The following is a 20,385-nucleotide window of genomic DNA, read 5'->3' on the forward strand; positions in this document are numbered from 1 at the left end:
GTTGTTAAAGAAATCCCTTCACTCAGCAATCTATTCATAGCTACTAATGAGTGAATTAAGTGATCCCTTTGCTATTGCTGGCTTTGAGAGATGTTCAAGGAGATATCGATCTGACTATTGAAAACAGCTCAGTCTACCAGGACCAAACTTTGCTATAAATAGAAGACATATAAATATATTTGGCAAGGAAATACTTACATCTGAAATATAACTTTGCTTAGTAAAAAAAAAAATGAAAAACTCTTTATCTTACTCATATAATCTCTCAAATGCAAAGTTTCCCAATTAATCAACCAGTACCGTATTGAATGCCTAGTAGGTGGAAAGCATTTTGTTGGCACTATAGGAGATTATAAAAATTGCATAAGACAGAGGAGTATAGTGGTATGTCTCTGTCTCCTTATCTATAAAATGAGATGGTTGAACTAAATAAATATCAATTTCCTATCTGGTTTCAAATTCTAATTTCTTATTATCCTATCACATGAAGAGTTGAATGACAATCAAGAAATTTCAATTAAGAGTTCAATAAAGTGACATGTAAATATCACAAGGACATCTATGATTGTGAAGTGAATGGGACAGGAATTCGGGGGAGAAAGCAAACACTAAATTGGTATGGGTAGACTTCAGAACAGAACAGAAAGGATTTAAGTGGAATCCTGAAAACCAAGAATCTGTACATACAGCAAGAAGAAGGGAAGCAATACATTTCTTTTCCTCTAAGTATGTTAACATATCAGCAACAACCCAAGCAATGGCATGAAGATATCATCTAAGACATGCACGATGAGAGGATGTCAAAAGGAGGGTGATTTATGATGTCGGAAGAGTAAAGGACAAGAGATGGATAGCCTGGGTGCTTCACCAGTGTCCACATAATATCCTCTAGTCAGAGGAAAGTTGCCAATGTGCTGGATAAATTGTTTATAGAAGAGTTACAAAACTTGACCAGGATGAGCAGGCATGGAGGTAATGCTTTCTGCACTAGTAGAAGGAGAACACACACTGATAAGGTCATAGATCCATTGAAGTATCAAAGTATGATATGATAATGTTACTTGTCTTTTTATGTCTAGATGTCTTCTCTTTCCAACCAGAAACATACACTCGAGTCAAGCATCTTTGATTTTTATTTCCCATACCTGCCTAACAACAGGTCCTACCTGTGTAATTGGGTAAAGAGGAAAGAATTCTAGGCCTAGAGTCAAAGAAACTGGATTTCTTATCCCAGTTCAGACACTTACTGGCTGTGTGACATTTGGTGAGTTGCTTTACTCTCTGAATCCCAGTATCTTTATCCCTAAAATAGGGACAACAATACTTTCATCTAATTCAGGGGTTGTCATAAATAATTGTATTTTGTACGCCTAAAACTACTGTTAACATTAAGGTTTTTATCATCAATTAAAATGGTACCTTAGAGGTACACTTGAGGACCCTGCCCTCTCTGTAACTCCTGGGAACACAGAGCACTGCAAGGTCTATTCAGAAGAGATTTTGTCCCAAAGCCTTTTCTTCTCTATTGACATCAAGCTCTGACTAGTCTTGCAGTACTATGTATTTTCATTGCTTCAAAGATAATCAATTGTAGCTTTCCATGGCTCAGTCACTGCGGGAATACCGGCTTCAGGGGGTCAGTTTGAGGTTGCGACACGTACTACAAATTCAGTGGTTTCACCCAGAAGCTGGCTGGGTCCTGGACCTCTGCTCCCTACAGCCCGCAGGGTTTAAAGCCTGTGGCATCCTCAGAAGCACCACCTATTATATTTGCCACACCAATGAAATTTGCTTCAGAAGCAGCTCCATATGATTATGCTGGGAAAAACAAAGTTCCAGAGCTGCAGAAATTTTTTCAGCAATCTGATGGTTTACCTGTCCACTTGAACCATGGTCTGCCTGACCAAATGCTCTATCGGACCACCGTGGCTTTGACACTGGGAGGGACTGTCTACTGCCTGATTGCTCTCTACATGGCTTCACAACCCAAAAATAAATAAGATGGGATTCATAAAAAAAAAAAAAGATAATCAGTTGTAACTGGCTTCAATTTGGCATCCTACCTTGTACCCTAATCCTCATTAACTGTTCCTCCTAACTCCCAAGGCCACTATTCTCAGACTTCTCATTCAGTACCTATCATTTGTTTCCCTTATTAGAACTGAGTTTTAGGTAAGCTTGTTTTATTTATAGAGACAAGGGCAAATTAATAAATAATCCAGTAAGCACAAGAAATCAGAGAAAGTAAAAGTTATCTGAACCATGCAGCACAACATATGATCAAGATTCAAGTGAAATTAACTGAATTGAATTAAGGTTAGAATATATACTACCTAAGATCCTTTCCTATTCTAAATCCTTTAACTCCATAACTTTTTTCTTTAAGTTTGAGATGCACATCTCCATCTGCTTTGGGACATCTTCAAATGATGTCCCATAGGCTCTTCAAACTCAAGCCTTGTGGACTAAATTGTCCTGATTGGTGAGTGACTCACATGGTCCACCATATCTAGCCAGCCCTAGCCATTCTCTAATTTACACCCAAGTCATCTTGCCTGTCCCATGCATGGTACCCTCACTAAAACTCTTCCAGGAAACGGTATGTCAATCTCCCTTATGGCTCTACTTTGTCGGCTTTTTGAAACCTGTGAAAGACAATAGCTACAACCAATGCAATGACTAATCACAACTCCAGAAGACCGATAATCAATCATTTACCACCTGCTAACAGAGAGGTGATAGACTAGAAGTGTAGAATGAGAGATACATTTTCAGACACAATGTTTGGATTTGTTTTGTTTTACTATGCTTGTTACAAAGATGAGGTTTTTTGTAGGGAGATAATTTAGGGGTGAAGGGTAGAGATAACTAAACCAAAAAAAAAAAGAAAAAAGAAAAGTGGATCAGTGAAATATTAAGATCATATACAGAAGAGGGCAGAAAGAAGTTCAGAAGAAGACAAAGACAAGCAGGGCAGTGTTGGAACTACCATATTAAACAAAATACATACATTTTTTAAGACCCAAATTGTTCATAATGGTCAGTCAATAAATATTTATCAAGAGCCTACTATGTGCCAGGCACTGTGCAAAGCACTGGGGAAACAAAAATTAAAAAGCCAGTCACTGCCCTGAAGAAGCTTACAATCTAATGGGGGAAGACATTGCAGTTTCACAGTATCATATACAATCTTCTTTTGATCTTCTTTGTATAAGGACATGTTCATGCTTGTCGATATTTGTCGAGTTCACAATAATTTTTAAAGAAAATAAAGAGGTTAAGAAATTGACTTATGCCAAATTAAATGCTTTTTGAAGCTCCCCTCTTCCAAAAAAGAAAGAATGTAAGCTTCTGGAGGGCAGGGTCTACTTTTGTATTTGTATCAACAGTGCTTGGGACATAACCGCTGTATTTTTTTTAATTTATTTATTCACTCATTCATTATCTTTCCTCTTTAACACCCTCCTTTTTCTGGTTTTGGCACCATCATTTACCTTCTCTCTCATGTCCATAACTTTGAGGTTATCTTCCCTTTCCAAATCCTATCAATGCTACTTCTGTAACATCTTTCATATCCAAGATCTTAGCTCTGTATTCCCACTGCCACCATCCTTATCCAGATCCTTATTAACACCTGCTCAGAATATTCCAGTAGACCTGAGTTCAAATCCCGCCTCAGACACTTGACACCTACTAACTGTGTGACCCTGGGCAAGTTATTTAACCCCAATTACCTCACCATGGAAGGATCAGAAGACTCCTGTAAAGAAGCAGGAGGAAATTGAGACAGAGTAATGATGAATAAATAACATTTAAGAATTAGGGAAGGTCTCTTAGTAAGCTTTACTAATGGCAAGTAGGAAAAGATTAATAGCCATCAAGTTCAAATCACAGACGATGCCAAATAAAAGAGGTGAAGACAAATATAAAAGGGATGGCAAAATAGTCTGATTCTTCAACTAATGAGGAAGATCTCAAATTATAGTACGATGTGTCATTTGATGTAACAGATGTATTTCTAGAAAGTTCCATGCACATTAAATGTTTATTGATCAAATAATGGGTTAAGTATGAAGTAGTCCCCAGTTACTCAAGGAAAGCAATGTTATACAGAATAAGTTCCCAGGTCACCCCACAAAATCCTTTTCAAACCATGACCTGGTCCAGTACCATACAGAACCTAACCACAACATACAGTAATGTCTCTGTGAGAAAATGCACTCAGAATTTCAACCTCTAGCCAAGGAGTGGTGATGCACGTTTGTAGTCCTTGCGTCTAAAAAGACTAAGGCTGGTAATTGCTTGAGTTCAGAAGTTATGAACTTCAATAGCTAAAACCAATTGGGTATTTGCAAACAATATGGTGAGCCCCTAGGAGCAGAGGGCCACCAGGCTGCCTAAAAGGGGGTAAACTCCCTACACTGGATAAACTGAACAGGTTAAATCTTTTGTGCTGGATCAGTTTTGGGGTTAAACACATCAGTGGCTGCTGCATTTCCAGCCTGGGTCAGATAGAGAAACTCAACCTCAAAAACAAAAACAAAACAAAACGAAAAACCTGCAACCCCTACAAAAGGAACAGGAACTCATCTCTCCCAGACTGGAGATAGGTGTCTTTGGCCTAGGGCAGGGATTCCAGCAGGCTGGAATGAGGACAGAGGTGTGGCTGAATGAAAGCTGAGGCCATTTCAACAGAGTAACTGGTAACTCCCTTTCTTGTGGCCTGGACCAAGGACTCCAACTAGGCAGGGATGGGGAATGAGGGATGCCTGGAGGATGGGTGTGGCTGTTTCAATGGTGTCACCAGTAACTCCTGGCCCTCCAACCTTCCTTCCCATAGTGACCGCCCTTTATCAAGATAACTCTCCCGTCTAGTCCTGAAGACAATTCTCATGATTTTCTAAGTCTCTCTTTTTGCTGTTCTTAATTTCAACAGGTAGGTTGGCAACCAATCTAATTCAACTCCATTCAACAAACATTTACTAGGTGCCTACTATGGCACAGCACACCTGGAGATGAATTTTTCTGGCCAGAGAAATTCATAAAAATGGTCTGAATAATGTGTGGAGAAGTTATATGTTGACTGGTATAAGGGGAAATGCCTATCCTATACCAATGAAATCATAAACCAATCATAAACCTTTTGAAGAATGTAAATAAAGAGTAAACATTGTAAAAAAAATAAAAAAAGGACTCCCTACTACTCCCCTTTTTCCACCCATCAACATCCCATCTTTTTCCATTCATATAGTGTGGGTATTTGTACATAAATACCAAAAAAGCAAAAAAAAATAAAATTTATTTACATTACATAGGAAAAACCTATTTTCTGGAAATCCCCTTAATAGTAAATACCTAAAAGGAGGACTAGACCTCTTAGATGAGGAGGGAAGAAGAGAACAAGTATTCCTACTATGTGCCAAGTATTGTGTTTTACAAATTTTATCTCATTTTTCATTTTACAGTTGAGGAAGTTGAGGAAGATATAAATTAAGTGATTTGCCCAGGATCACATAATTAGTTAAATGTCTGAGGGCAGATTTGAACTCAGGTCTTCCTGATTCTAGTCCCAGCTCTCAATTCACTGCACTACCCAGCAGTAAAAAAATGACGAGGATAGGAAACTTGTAGTAATGAGGTCTTACATAACAATTCAAATGAAATAAAGCCTACCTCTTTAAGTGGTGAGGGTTTCTAAATGTTTCTATTCCTCAACATTGTGCTAATTGCATATAGTCACAGAATATTACAAAATCTTCTCAGTGAATTCCACAGCAATATGAAAGAAACTAGTCAAACCACTAAAATTAGAAAAACAAAGTGGATGAAAACCACATATTGCCCAGACTATGACACTGAGCTATGAGGCCAGTCGTTTGAATGAGTTCCATCAAAATGTCAATCTTGAACAAGTGCTACAGTATAACAAGTGCTGTTGTAACTTGGACCAAGGATTAAGTAAGAGAAGACCAGGTTGGATTTTACGATGCTTTCAATGATACCAAACTGTTTCCTGTCACAGAAGCCTCTCTCCTTAATATTCTCTCATCACAGTCTCAGAACAATTAAAATGACAAAAAACTCAAAGGGTAATGGAAGATGCACAAGATGCCTATGCAGATCATATCATGTTACCAAGAATAATTTTTTCATGATAAGTGTCATATAAGACATTACTGAAAACATGAAAAACTAGGAAGGAACATGTGTCCTCCATGTGACAAGAATAAAATACCAAAGTATCTTCTTCCTCTTCCCATCCATCACAGCCAGGATTGCTATCTGGGTCACCAATGACACTGGGACAAGATGAAAAAAGTTGACTAGTGTGCAAATAGGGCCACAACGTGTGACTTTGGGTTATATGCAAAGGGAAGAGGGGATGGAGGAGGGAAGGGAAATCTCAAGTAGAGGCCTAAGGGGAGCAAAACTTATGGCAACCAACTCTTTAGAGTGACTGTTCTATACAAAGAACATATACACCTGCATTAGGCTTAAGTATGGTGAGAATCATCTGTGCTAAAAGAGCTCAGCATTTGAATGAACTCTCTGGTGAATCCTTTTGTAACATGATCACTAACACTACCCTGCCTTTGGCAAAAACTTGTGTTTTGTAAATTCAGATTTATGTATATCAGATAGATATATACACAAATATACACATACATAATATACATATATATGCAGAGAGAAAATAAGTATCTCACCATACTCAAGCCTACAGAACAGTCAGTCATTCTAAACACCTGGTTGTTACAAGTTTTGTTCTCTCCTTTATATGCCTCTACTTGCTATCGTCCTTCCCTCTTCCATCCCATCCCTTTGGTGTAGCCTGAAGCCACACCTTGTACACCCATTTGAGTGCTAGTCAACTTTTATATATAACCTGTATATACAAAAGGGCTACTAAAATGATTAATTTTGAAAATGTGTAATAACTGAATACAAGCTTATTGGGGCAAAACAAATTGCTGGATTTGGAGGCAAAGGATCTAAGTCTGACTTCTGACCATGCCACTTAGGCATGTCATTGAACTTCTCTGGGCTTAATTTCATCATCTCTAAAATGTGGGGCAGGGCAGCTCTAAATTTATGCTCTGGTGACTGTAAGAGGCATCTAAAGAACATGTAATAACCATTTAAATTTAAGTATATGGCAAGCTGTTAACCCCACAGAGGGAAAATAATTATTTTTGGTTGAAATCCAATTGCTAATAAAACAAGTGTGAAAATGTTGGTTGCTATATAAAGAAGGGACAGACAAGTAATCTGTCAGACTGTAGACAAGTCTGGAAGGAACTGGGGAAGTGACCAAATCATTTGAGTCAATTAAAACTAGTTTGGATAGAACATTTCATTACCATGCTTCACCAAGGCTAGTTATAAGGTGATAATTATCAACATTATTATCAGGCAAAGATAATTATTATGTCTTCTGTGTGCTATTGCAAGATTGGCTCCTAAAAATATGGTAGACAGCTTTGCTACTTGCTTTGCCTTCCATATGGTACCTTCACACTGTTTTCCAGTCATGGAAAATTAGCAAAGCAGTCAGCAAAGAGCCATAAGTGAGGCACAAACCTGGGTTTCTGATGTATCAGGTCCCCAGTGCCTATGAACAATCTATCTCTTCTTCTCCTTTGTAGTGCAAAAGCCAGGAAAAATAATAGTATCTGGGTGGGTCATCATCAGATCATAACAATTCTTATTTGTTTAGGCCTTTATAATTTGCATAGTACTTTCCTCACAAATCTGTTGAGAGTGAAAGTATTATTACCCTCATTTTATAAATGAAGAAACTGAGCCTGAGGAAAGTTGAGTGACTTGCTCTCAGTGACATGGCTACTAAGCGGTGGAGCTGGAATTCAACCCCAGAGGTTGGTAAAGTATTCCTTCCTCCTCTTGGTAGGAGGTGGTAGACTAGTGGTGCAGAATGAGGCATGCATCATCAGATATGACCAATGAGTTGGTTTATTTTAATTAATTCTATGAAATTCTTAGAAGAGAAAGTTCTAGAGACAGGAGGTAGGGAAAGTAATTAGGAAGTTGAGAGCAGAATATTTTTTTAAAAAATCAATCAAAACCAAGTCTTCTCATTATTAATCTGGGATACTTTATAACATACCACACTGTCTCCCAAGAGCCATTCACCCACCCTGAGTCACAAAGGTGTCTATAATTGCCATTTTTACTTACAAACTAGTAGACTCACAGAGGGAGACCTTGTCAGAGGCTTACAGGAGGTTTGTAGTCTAGAAAGAATTAAAAACAAAAACAAAGACAAAAAGTAATCTATAAGTTGCCCTATCTTAGATGAGCATATAGACTTTATTTAAACTTCTTTCCCCTTGTTCCTTAGTAATTACATTTGACCATACTCTGAAACTTTTAACATATTTCTCCAGAGTCAGTTGTAAAACCACATAATTTGGAAGCCATTTATGCCTCCAGAGTCTTTGTCTTTCTCCTCCCTGTGAACAATCTTTACCTTGTCTAGTAAACATAAATATATATGAGTAAGCATAAAAGAACATGAAGAAATAAATCAATGCAGCATTCCCATCACCCAGAGGGAACTCCCTACAGAAGAGAGACAGTTTCAGCATTACTCACACTGCTCAGCCAAGAACGTCATTGTTTGCTATCTCTGACTTCATGAAACTAACATGTCTTGTTTTCAGACTGGCTCAGGTCCTGCCCAACAGATAGTCACCACTGTCAGTAGGCAAGAAAGAGTTATTAAATGTTGTTTTTGAGACAGACATTCATCCTACTCTGATATGTAAACAGAAGAAGAAGAAGAAGAAAAAGAAAAGGCTATCTAATTCAAGTTAAGGACATACATAAGCCATTAAGCACTTCTGGCCTGATCCATGTTAATTTACAAAATAAGTAATAGCTTGCCCCATTAACATAAGGAGGATCTAGAATTAGAAGGGGTCTTACAGATCACTTCATCCAACCCCTTCATTTCACAAACAAAAAGAATGAGGACCAGAGAAGTTAAGTAGTTTATCCAAAATCATACTGAAATTTAGGATTTCATGTGTATTGAATTACAGATTGGCAATCCACAAAGGTTTAATAGACATATTATACTATCACTACACAATGGGACATCTTAAAGATTTGAGATCTAAAGTAATGTTTGCCAAAATGGAGGTGGGAGAAGCAAGAAGAAAGAGAAAACAAAAACATTCCTGTGGAGTATTTGTTCTCTTATATGGAAGTTCCCCAACTTTTTCTAGACTTATGAGCTCAGCCTTCAGAGAGTACCTATAGAACCTAAGCAAAAAAAAAAACAACAAAATGTATTCAGGAGGGGAAATCCTGGGGAAAAGGTAGGGAACTGGTGTTTTAAATTGGTTATTACCAACTTTTTAAAGAAATAGTAACATCCTACCAGACAGGCAGGGTAGCATAGTAGAGAGAGAGTTTGCTTCAGACTCCAGATGCCCAGGTTCCAAATCCTGCCTGTTACACACACATAATGGCTCTGTGAGTCTGGACAAGTCACTTAACGTCTCCAGTGGCCCCCGACAGCTCTAAGACTATAATTTGCAGAACAGGTGCTGATCTGCATTGATGGAGGGAGTTTCCTTATCTAATAGCGCCCCACATCAATGAAATCACACATATGTGTGCATTTACATACAGAGCTGATGAAAGGTAACCTGAGAGGAATAGATAGCAGCATCTGAGGGAAACTAGGAAAGACTTCCCACAGAAGGTGGGATTTGAGCTGAATCTCAAAGGAAGTTATGTATTCTAAAGCAGAGGCAAGCAGGGAGAACATCACAGGCAAGGAGAACATCACAGGCAAGGGGAACAGCCTATGCCATGGCACCAAGACTGGAATATGGAACATCTGTGCATGTAAAACAGTAATTAGGCCAATACGGCTAGACTGTAGAGTGCATGGAGGGTAGTGATATGAAAGAACATTGGAAAATTAGGAAGGAGCCAGGTTAAATGCTAAATTTAGGATTTTATGTTTGATTCTAGAATAGGAAACCACTAGAAATTTTTGAGGAAGGGGGCTGACATCATCAGACCTAGTCTTTGGGATAATCACTATTGCAGCTATATGGACAATGGATTGGAATGAGGACAAACTTAAGGGCAGGGACACTAATTAGAAGGTTATTGCAATGGTCTAGATGAGAGCTGATGAAGTCCTGAACTAAAGTGGAGTCTGTGTGAGTGGAGGAAAGGGAATATATATAAGAGTTATGGTGGAGGGATTGATTAGATATGTTGGTTGATTGAAAATTACAAGTTAAGGATGGCAATATGGTTGCAAACCTAAGTAAGGATGGTGGTGTCCTCAACCAAAACAGGGAAGTTCAGCAGAGGAGAGGTTTTGAGGATAAGGATAATGATTTCTGTTTTGAACATGCTGAGATTCAGTTGCCTAGAGGACATCCATTTCAAAATGCCCAACAGAACATTGATGATCCAAGACTTGAGCTCAGGAGTGGAGATATCAATGTAGGAATCATCTGCATAGAGATTATAATTGAACTCATGACAGCTGATGAGTTCACTAAGTCAAAAAGAATAGAGAGAAAAGAGAACAGGACCCAGGACAAAGCCTTGAAACACACTCACCATTAGTGAGTATGACATGGATGAAGATCTAACAAAGGAGACTAAGAAGGAGCAGTTAAACAAGCAAAAAAAAAAAAACACAAAAACAAAAAAACTAAGAATAGTGTGATGAGAACCAAGAAAGGAAATAATATCCAGTAGGAGAAGAGAATCAATGTACATACATATACACATATATACCAAATCAATGTTCCTAAAAGAAGTGCCACATGGCATATTTGAAAACTTAAATAAATTAATATAAACTATGTTTTGAGGATTTTATTTCACCCATTGAAATAATGAGGATGTCTTGGAGATTTATAAAAGCAAAACTGGAAATCACAATTTTAAAGTTTTACATAATTAAAAACGAAATTAATTAATTTCTTCACAGAAAATTACACAAAAAAAAGTATCCACAGCTGGACTGGTTGCACCTCAAGATTCAGCTATTGCCACTACTCATTCCAGTGTTCTCTGCTACAGACTCTGGTTGCACAAGATTATCTTGTTAAAAGGTGCTGTTGTCTCACACTACACCTAGACCTACAGACAAGTCATTGTAATTCAGTTCAATTGGGGTCAGTTCCCCTGGCAACAGAAATTAAGAGGTAGGAAGAAAACTTTGGGGTGCATAGGTATATTTCTAGACAAACACCAATGATTATTTGTCATCTGCAAATGTGGAGACGCTACACAAACAAGGAACATTGTTCCTATTTTACAAATTCTTCAATAAGAATGAAAAAGTAATAATAAAGTTCAAGATGTATGAGTCCCAATGGCTTACTCTAATCAGCTAAACAATACTTCTTTCCATCTTTTCATTTAAAAAGAAAAAGCACATCTTAAATCTCTAGCTCCCTCAGAATTGAATGTCAAGACCAAACCCATTAACAGATTGATACAGTTAAGCAATTCTGAATGATGGAAAGTCAAGGCTTGCATCAAATTGTCTGCAAAGTCCCTTTGAGTTTTAACACTCCATGGATTTTTTTTTTCAAATGTGAGCAACGATGTTTCAGACCCTTCAAATTTCTGTAATTCAATCACGGCCTCTTGGAGTTAAAAGGAACCTCTGAATCTAGTTGGTCTGCCCTGCTGAGAATACAAAGTCATCTATTCACTTATCAAACATGTTCTAAGCTATTCACACATCATGAATACAAATACTGCACTTGCTCATGCAGATTGGGCAACAGTGTTAACATAGTGACAATTTTCCCTCTGCCATCAGAACTCCAGTTCTGAGGCAGCTAGGTGGCACAGTACATAGAGCATCAGCCCTGGAGTCAGGAGGACTTGAATTCAAATTTGTCCTCAGACACTTAACACTTACTAGTTGTGTGACCCTGGGCAAGTCACTTAACCCTGACTACCTTGCAAAAATTCCAGTTCTGAGGATTTCTGACTTTAGCATCAATTGATTTGGAGCTACATGAAAAAGGAACCAAAGAAACACATCAAATGCTCCAAGGTAAAAGGTCATTCATTCTGATGTCAGAACTTCACTTCAGCACAAATCTGGTCAGTCAGTATAAGAAGTCCTCTGAGAGAACAGGTAGAGTAGGCATTTCCAAGCCATACCAATTGGATTTGCCATCTTTTATTGTTAATATTTCCCATTAAGTTTGACAAGTTACATTTGCACGGGACATAGAACCAGAGTCAAAGTTTAAACATCCTAATTCCTACACAGGACTTACACTTTACAATTTTTCAGGAATGTGTAAGGCTCTATTGCATAAAAGGTTAGGGCTCCTAGGAAAAACTGTGGTGCATTCAATACATACAAAAGGAGCTAAAAGCTAATTTCTTGGTAATTTTTACTTTTAAAACAATTATAACAATCTTCTAATGTTCCTAGTACTATTGAATGAATGGATGAGTGAATGCTACTAAGCCAATATATGGAATATCAATCAGTCAGCATTTATTAAGTACCTACTATTTGCCAGTATGATGCTGAGGATACAAAGACCAAAACCAAAACCAATCCCTGTTGTTTAGAAGTTTACATTCTATCCAGAGAGACAACACACACAACACATTCAGGATAGTTATGACTAATTTTCATGTGTGGCTTCTGGAAATCCATTACCTAGCTTTGTCACATTCACACTACCTTCCTCAAACCTATAAAAATAGAGAACTGTAACCAATGGATAAATGATTTTTAAAGTAAATCTCATACACACACACACACGCGCACGCGCACACACACACACACTCTAAGAATCCCTGATTTAATTCCCTGGATTTTCAGATGAGAAAACTGAGACATTCAGAGAGATAACCATCTTTCCCAAAATCATGTTAGTTATCAACAGAGCCAAGACTAGAGCTGAGGCCTTCTAACTGACCAGTGTTTTTTTCCCCTTCACCACAAATGCGAAAACAAAAGGAGGGGGGAAGGAAAGGAAAAGAAAGGAAAGGAAGAAAGGAAAGGAAAAAGGAAAAGAAAGGAAAGGAAAGGAAAAAGGAAAGGAAAGGAAAGGGAATAGGAAAGGGAAGGAAAGATTTTGGCTCATACTAGGTATGTTTTGCTGCTTGTTTGTTTTACATTTCTTTCTAACTGCACATTTTGCCCCAGCTGAAATCAGGTTGCAATCAGGCATCTCACGAGAGATTATCCCCTTGCAAAATAAGCAAGATGGCATAGTAGAAACAAAGTTAGCCCAGAAGTAAGACATGGCATCTGACTGACACATACAGGTTGTTTGATCCTAAAAAAGTCACTCAGTGTGCTAAGCAAGTAAGACCCTAGGTTGCAGAAAAGGTACCAATCTGCACTGGTAGAAAATCCTCACCAGGAACTCTTTTCACCTATTGAAATCACAGGTCCAGTCAAACACACACACACACACACACACATACCCCTTACTGTCTAAAATACTATCTCAGAGTACCTAGAATTTCTCCTCAAGCAGTAATAAGTACTTAAAAAAAAAAAAGTCACCCAAGTCACCCTATATAAAAGGAAAAAACTGCCCACTGCCTGATTCTTTAAAGAATCCTGAATACTTGAAACTTGAAATTTCTGATTGCCAACTCATTGCTAGCAAATGAAAACTTCCTACTAGTCAACAAGATAAAATCAGAGCAACAAATGTCTTGTCATCAGTGTTTGATTCCATTTTTCCCCTATTGCTGTTAGAATCAACTCTGCCAGGCTCCTTCATCAGTGATTGGGTTGGCTCATTAGTCACATGAACAAAGATGACCTACTCCAATCTCTTTGTTCTACAGCTGAGAAGAGTGGGACTTAACATGAAGGTAAAGTACATTGTCCAAGGTCAAGAGCTAGCCAGTGGCAGAGCTGTGGTTCTTGACTATTAGTCCAATGTCCCTCCTACAGAGACAAAACATGGGATATTGTCTAGCATACTAGACTTGGATTCAAAACCCTCCTGCAATACTTTCTGGCTGATTCCATGGATACTTCATTTGAACTAACTCAATTTCCTTACCCGTAAAAATAGAGGTAATAATAGCTAACATTTATATGGTGGTCACTATGTGCTAGGCACTGTGCTAAGTGCTTTACAAAACTGCTTTCTGTCAGCGAACTTTGTAGAGGCCACAATGTGTTACTGCTACAGTATTGCTAGAACCAGTAGCAATTGAGCAAATTGAACGGACACCACAAATAAAATGGCCCGTTTAGTGAGAAAAGCCACCTTCACCCCACATCAATCAATGAAGCAGGACTGTTAGAGTTTTACATGACACGCAAACCACACCTGGAAGGAAAGACTATTAGGGATCTTACCTATTCTGTCACACCTTCCCACTAATCATCACTCTATTTACAATGTTATACATGAAAACCACACACTGTGTCTCTGATGCCACCAACATTGTTGCTAATTGCTCCATTATAGGGATGATTGAGGGGTTATCGTGTCCAAGTGTGAAAGGCCTTTCAGTCTGTAACTCATTCTGTTATGTAGAATGGATGGCAATTCAGCTCAAGTCAAAACTAGAAATTCTGGTAGCTGAGGGTAATTCAGCTGGTTGGGGGATGACACAGAGGACAATCCATTTTCTAAAGTGTGTTTGTATCAGGGGAGGGGGCACCCTGTGGAAAGGCTGGTGACCACCAACCTCAGGAAGGAAGTAGAAAGGGGAGATAAGGTAGACAAGAGGCCTGGCAATAAGGGAAGGTGATGATAGGAAAGGAATGAGAACCTCTGGGTGGTGGGAGCCTAACAGAATAGAGCATCAACCACAAAGTACTGAATCCACAGCGAGGACTGCTACCAGGTGTTAGCACCCTAGGTATAAAGCCCCAGTGACACTACCCTTAATTATAGCTCTATGGCCAATGTTTAATATGGCCATGTTAATAGTCATAAGGGACCACTGTAAGAATGAATCTATTTCACTGATTACTACTGAGAGATAAAAGGAACAGATTTCTCCTTTTGTAGATTTCTTGTCCCAAGTATGTCTCAGACTCACAATTATCTCAACAATGTGGTTCAAAGTAGTTATCTCTGATTATTAATGCAGACCAGGCTACTTATGTTGTTTTATAGAAGCACAGAAACCAAGCTCTATCACTTTATGCTGCTCTTCCTATTGTCTCCAAATATTTCTTCTGTCTACTGAGTCTTTGGCTGCCCTCATTTCAGCTCACTAGAGAGGACCATGTACTAATTCTCAGTGGAAATTCAATTGAGACTTTGCAAGGTTTCATATATCATAATTTTTTAAAAACTCATTTTATTTTTAGAAGAGAAACATATTAATAAATTAATATCAGGGATTTATTCAAATAGTAACTTTGAAGGCATTCCCTGGAGTCAGTAAACATAATCCCAATTTGTACATCTCCAGTCCATTCTAATGTACTTAGAGGTGCAGAATAGCCACACTGAAGCATTGTAAGAATTTGGGGGGACAGTTAGGTGGTGCAGTGGATAGAGCACTGGCCCTTGAGTCAGAAGGACCTGAGTTCAAATCCAATCTTAGATACATAACACTTATTGTATGACTCTGGGCAAGTCACTTAACCCCAAATGCCTTGTGAATAAAAAAAATTTAGTAATCAAAAGTAATTAAATTTTGTTCATTATATTACACTAAGACAAGAAAGTAGACTATTATATTTTAGACAAAACTTAAAGAGGGGTTAAACAACATAAGAAGTTGGGATTGACCCTTAGAGAACTCAGTAAGAGCACTACAATAGCTTGTCACTAAAAATTTCCCTGTAAAATATTTTTAAGGTAGCATTTACTATCTTCTTTCCTTAAAAAAAAAAAAAATGGGTCCAAATTTGCTTTCAGCTTTTCTGTTTAGTTTAGGAATTTACCCCCTTTCTGTTCTTTCTTTTTCTCAGCTTTCCCACATGCTTTCCCAGTCTTCTCCCTTTTTTCTCTTTTGGCCTCTTTTTTCCTATAATTGTGGAGTCGTTTCTTCTTCCCAAAAGCATCACCTTCTCTCTTTCCCATTTCAAAATATAAGAATTAATACTGATCTAGATAGTTCTTCCTAATTCCAGATTGCTTTTTAATACCAAAATATGATTGGTTAGTACTTTACATATTTAGTAATAAAAACTCTACATCTTATCTGTGATTACCCATTTTCTCTAAAATGACCTCCATGTATGAACACGGATATTTCAAAAGACCAAGATTAATGTCTGAGCCTTACTGGTATTCAGACTGCCTCCAATTACTAAAATCTCTATCTACTTTTGACTTTTCACTGAGGGAGCTCTTAATGTTGCCTTTAAAAGGCTTGAAGAATGGTTGCATTTCTGATCAAGGCCTCAAACACCATTCCAAAAATTCTGCCCCCTTCTGCACATAGCCTTACAGCTCTGCTGAATATTCAAACGTGTGTTTCAGTTTCTTTGTACTTTGTATGCCTGAGAATCTCAGTTCATACAGATTTCTTAAAGGTAAACAATGTAAAAAGCCTCAGTCCAAAATTTCCCAAATGTCTCAAAAAAAAAAAAAAAACAAACCAACCCAACACCACAAATGTAAACTAAATAGTACACTTTCCTCTTTGTATATTACCTTCTATGACCCCAATTTGAAAAGGTATATGGAGGATTTTTTTTTCTTTACACAATGGGGTCTGTCACAGTCAACATTACTAGGTAATAATCTCTGAAAGTTAATATAAGTATTCACATTTTAATATTTACAGTTTATCAATAACACACTTTAAGATTTCATAATATTTTCCTCACCAAAATAAGCCTGTGAGGTAGTTGGTACTAATATTATTATTATTCTCATTTTACAGGACAGGAAACTGAGGCTCAGCAAGATTAAAGTGACTTGCCTGTGGTCATACATCTAATAAGGAACTGTGATTTTAGCCCAAATCACCTGATTTCAGGCCTACTACTCTCCACTACTTCCTGCTCCCTAGAGGTTAAAACTTCAAGGTAGGTTGTTCGTGACAAATTCTAGCAATACTTATTTATCTATATCTTTTAGAGAGTTGTTATTTACTTTTCCTGTTGTTTGGGGAGAGAAAAGGTTAGTTCTCTGCCTCACAAGACTTTTACCTTTTGATATTGATATATTTTCTCAGTTGTTATAAAGAAGGTCCATTGCTACCAATGGAATTAAATTCATGCCCATGGAATGTTTGAAAGACAATGGGGTTTTTTCCCTGTGTTTTAAGAGCAGTTTGAGGCAAGGGAATAAGAGAAATGGTTCTGTACCACTCCCTTACTATTCCCCAGATCTTTTCTCTGAAAATTAAAATAAAACCTACAAGTCTTTTCTCTGATGTGATTAAACAATTCCCGTACCTTACCGATAGCAGATTCTGGCAATAATTATCTCTGCTCTGGGGGAAAGATTATGTAATCAGATTGCATCTGCATGGTTATTATTAGGCCTTTGAAATTTCCAAAACCCTGGACTCTTGGTATGCATAAATAACTAAATCTAATGAATACTCTAGAGTGTTAGGCCTGTTGACCTTCTAAAAATAATATCGTGGTTTGGTCACTCCACAAAGGATAACGAAAAGAAGAAAAGATTTCAATAGAAAAACTTTTGGCATATTCACCTCTTCACCTACTCTTACCAAATCTTCATATACAGAACTCAGTTCTGAAGTGAACTACTGGTATGGACACTCAAAGTTACCCAGTCAAGGAGGAATTGGGCTTCCAGTTGCACTGGCTGCCAGGGTTCACACCATTTTTCAAGTAATATCACCTTATATATTCCTCTTTGCTCTCAGCAAAAAAAAAAAAAAAAAAGGGAGTAGGGGTGAATTTTGCAGTTACACAGCTGAATATTAACATCCAAAAGCCACTTCTTGGCAAGAATATATTGGGGGCAGCTAGATGGCTCAGTCACCAACCCTGGATTCAGGAAGACCTGAGTTCAAATCTGGCCTCAGACACTTGACACTTACTATCTGTGTGATTCTAGGCAAGTCACTTCACCCCATTGTCTTACAAAAAAAAAAAAAGTATAATTCAGTAGTAATAAAGTTAATGATTTTCAATCCAATGTAAATTAGTGAACTTGATGTCATTCAAGATTTTTTCCCAGAGGCACAAGTACAATACATTTTATGTATATATATATATATATATATATACACACACACACACATACATACATACATACACATACACACATATATACTTATATATGCATGTATAGCATATATACATAGATGTATGTATACATATATATGGCTGCAATAAAGCTAATTTCATTGCAGTTAATTTTTGCTTATCCCTGTTATTATGAGGAGGGATGAAATAAAAGCAACAAATAACCCAAAATTTAGCTCACTGCTACACTCCCACACAGCCCCTTAGATCAGTTGTTTTCAAGCACAACTGACTGATCTGAGTTTCTCCAAAAATAATGCAAAATAGAAAGGGAAAAGAAGTAAGAAGCATAACCTGGAGAGAAAAATCAACATCCTCATTATCATCTTCATTCACATCAAAAGTCATCTGTGGTTGGGAATGAAAAAATAGTTTGAAAACTTATTCAATGTATACTGGGTGACATCTGTCATTCCAAAATAACTCCCTGAAAACAGCACCAATGCAGAGTGAAAAGAATGGGAAGCATCACCCTCAAACTAAGTCAAGTAGTCTGAAATTTTGTGGTAGTGAGGGGGAAAGGTGGCTTCTTAAAAGGAAACACATTTTGGTCATTGATTTTGAAGTTGGATACCGTTAAAGACCACAAGAATGCCTTACCTAGGTACAATGATGCATTTTCTTTCTTGACATTGTCATCTAAGTAGGTTGGTCCCAAGGTATAAATAGGAGTGGAGCCCATACCAATGAGAACCTGTGCACCAATGAATAAAGCTACATAGAGCGAGTGATCATTACCGCCAGAGTCCTTCCAACAGAGAGATGACTCCAAAAGGTCCCTGGCACTGCTGTTGCCATTCAGACACAAACCCTCTTTGGAAACTGAAGAGTTCAGCTCTTGAATCTGGTACGGTGGAGAGATGAAATGAGGTAAAGAAAACAGGGCAGCCCCCAGTGCAATGAAGAGTCCACCCACTGCCAGCCACAGAGGCCGCCTGCCCCGGCCTCCAAAGTAACTGATGAAAACAACCACAACCAGGCTCCCAATGTCAAAACAGCTGACCAGCAGCCCAGATTCCGAGCTTTTCAAGCTATAGCGCCTCTCGATGGTGGTGATGACACTGCTGAGGTATCCTGAGACCATCAATGACTGGATAAAGGTCAGAAAGCACATGCAAACCAAAAAGCAACGGGAATCCGTCAAAACCACGTGGAGGCATCTTCTGCCTTGTAGGGTTGCCAGGGTGGAGGAAACCGACAGGCCTTGGGTGGAGGAAACGGACAGGCTTTTGCCGATGGCGACCACGTGGTTGCAGTCTAAGGTCCCAACCATCCCTGAAGAAATGGAAGGAGTGCAGGAAAACACAGTCCGGGAAGAGGCTGAGCAGCTGGGCCCCAGCTGAACCTGAACCGGGTCTATGCATCGCCTCACCTCAGTGCCCCCTGAGAAACCATAAAAACCCGATTTGGGCCTCCTAAAGGAGCTAAACCTTTTATCTGCCCTCCGGGGGCTGGGGTCCCGCCCGCCAGCGGAGTTCAGAATTGGCAAACTTTTGGACCTACGGGTCTCATGCTTGCCCTCTTCCAAGGCAGCGGAGGCTGCTGTTCCCTCCTTCGGCTCTCCCACCTGAAGCTTCATTATGCCCTTGCCTTCGCACTCGGGCGCAGCCATGGCGAGTCTAATTCAGATCAAGTTAGTGACTGACCCCACACAAGCACCCTGCTGAAGCTCTTCAGCCACCCTGCACAGGGCGCCAAAGCCGGGCCCATGCGGGAGCGCCGTGGGACCGGGACTGGGGACCCTGAGCAGCGGGGCAGGTCATAGTAACTAGCAGACAGAAGCCAAATGCATCCCGGGCTCAGACAGAGCCCCGCAGGCTCCGGGCCGCATGACCCCAGATGTCCTCCAATGAGCCCTGACTGAATACCACGTCTTGTCAGCAGCTCGCAGGGGGCGCCTTGCCTGCGCCGGGTGCATCCCCTCCCTCTCTCACTCTCAAAAGGCAACCAGCGTGACCCCTCCGGCCCCCAGCGCTGGTTACGCAGAGGCGCAAAGTGCTAGGACAGTGCTGGGGCACTGGACGGACTGGTGGCCAGGCTGCGGGCGAACAGGGCTCTCTCGGCTAGTCGGCATCCCTTGGCCGCCTTCCTTGCCTGCGAAGCTGTGGAAGGGGAGCTCTGTCCTCGCTGCCTCGCTCCTAAAACCCCCGAGGGGAAAAACTTCCAACCTGAAAGGCACAGAG

General features: G+C 39.1%; 1 protein-coding gene and 1 pseudogene across 2 annotated transcripts in view; one reads left to right on the forward strand and one right to left on the reverse strand.

The window, feature by feature from the left end:
- LOC114053875 (solute carrier organic anion transporter family member 5A1-like) overlaps positions 1–20,042 on the reverse strand; it is a 190,847-nt gene extending 170,805 nt beyond the window's left edge. For both annotated transcript variants that reach the window (XM_027876984.1, XM_027876983.1), the window contains exon 1: positions 18,803–20,042. In XM_027876984.1, coding sequence (XP_027732785.1) covers positions 18,803–19,814 — 1,012 coding nt within the window. In that variant the 5' untranslated portion in view covers positions 19,815–20,042. The remainder of the gene's footprint in view (positions 1–18,802) is intronic.
- LOC114053876 lies at positions 1,601–2,000 on the forward strand (annotated as a pseudogene).
- Positions 20,043–20,385: the final 343 nt, after the last annotated feature.

This window comes from Vombatus ursinus, unplaced genomic scaffold, assembly GCF_900497805.2.
Source record: "Vombatus ursinus unplaced genomic scaffold, bare-nosed wombat genome assembly UNPS02014812.1, whole genome shotgun sequence".
Lineage (NCBI taxonomy): Eukaryota > Metazoa > Chordata > Mammalia > Diprotodontia > Vombatidae > Vombatus > Vombatus ursinus.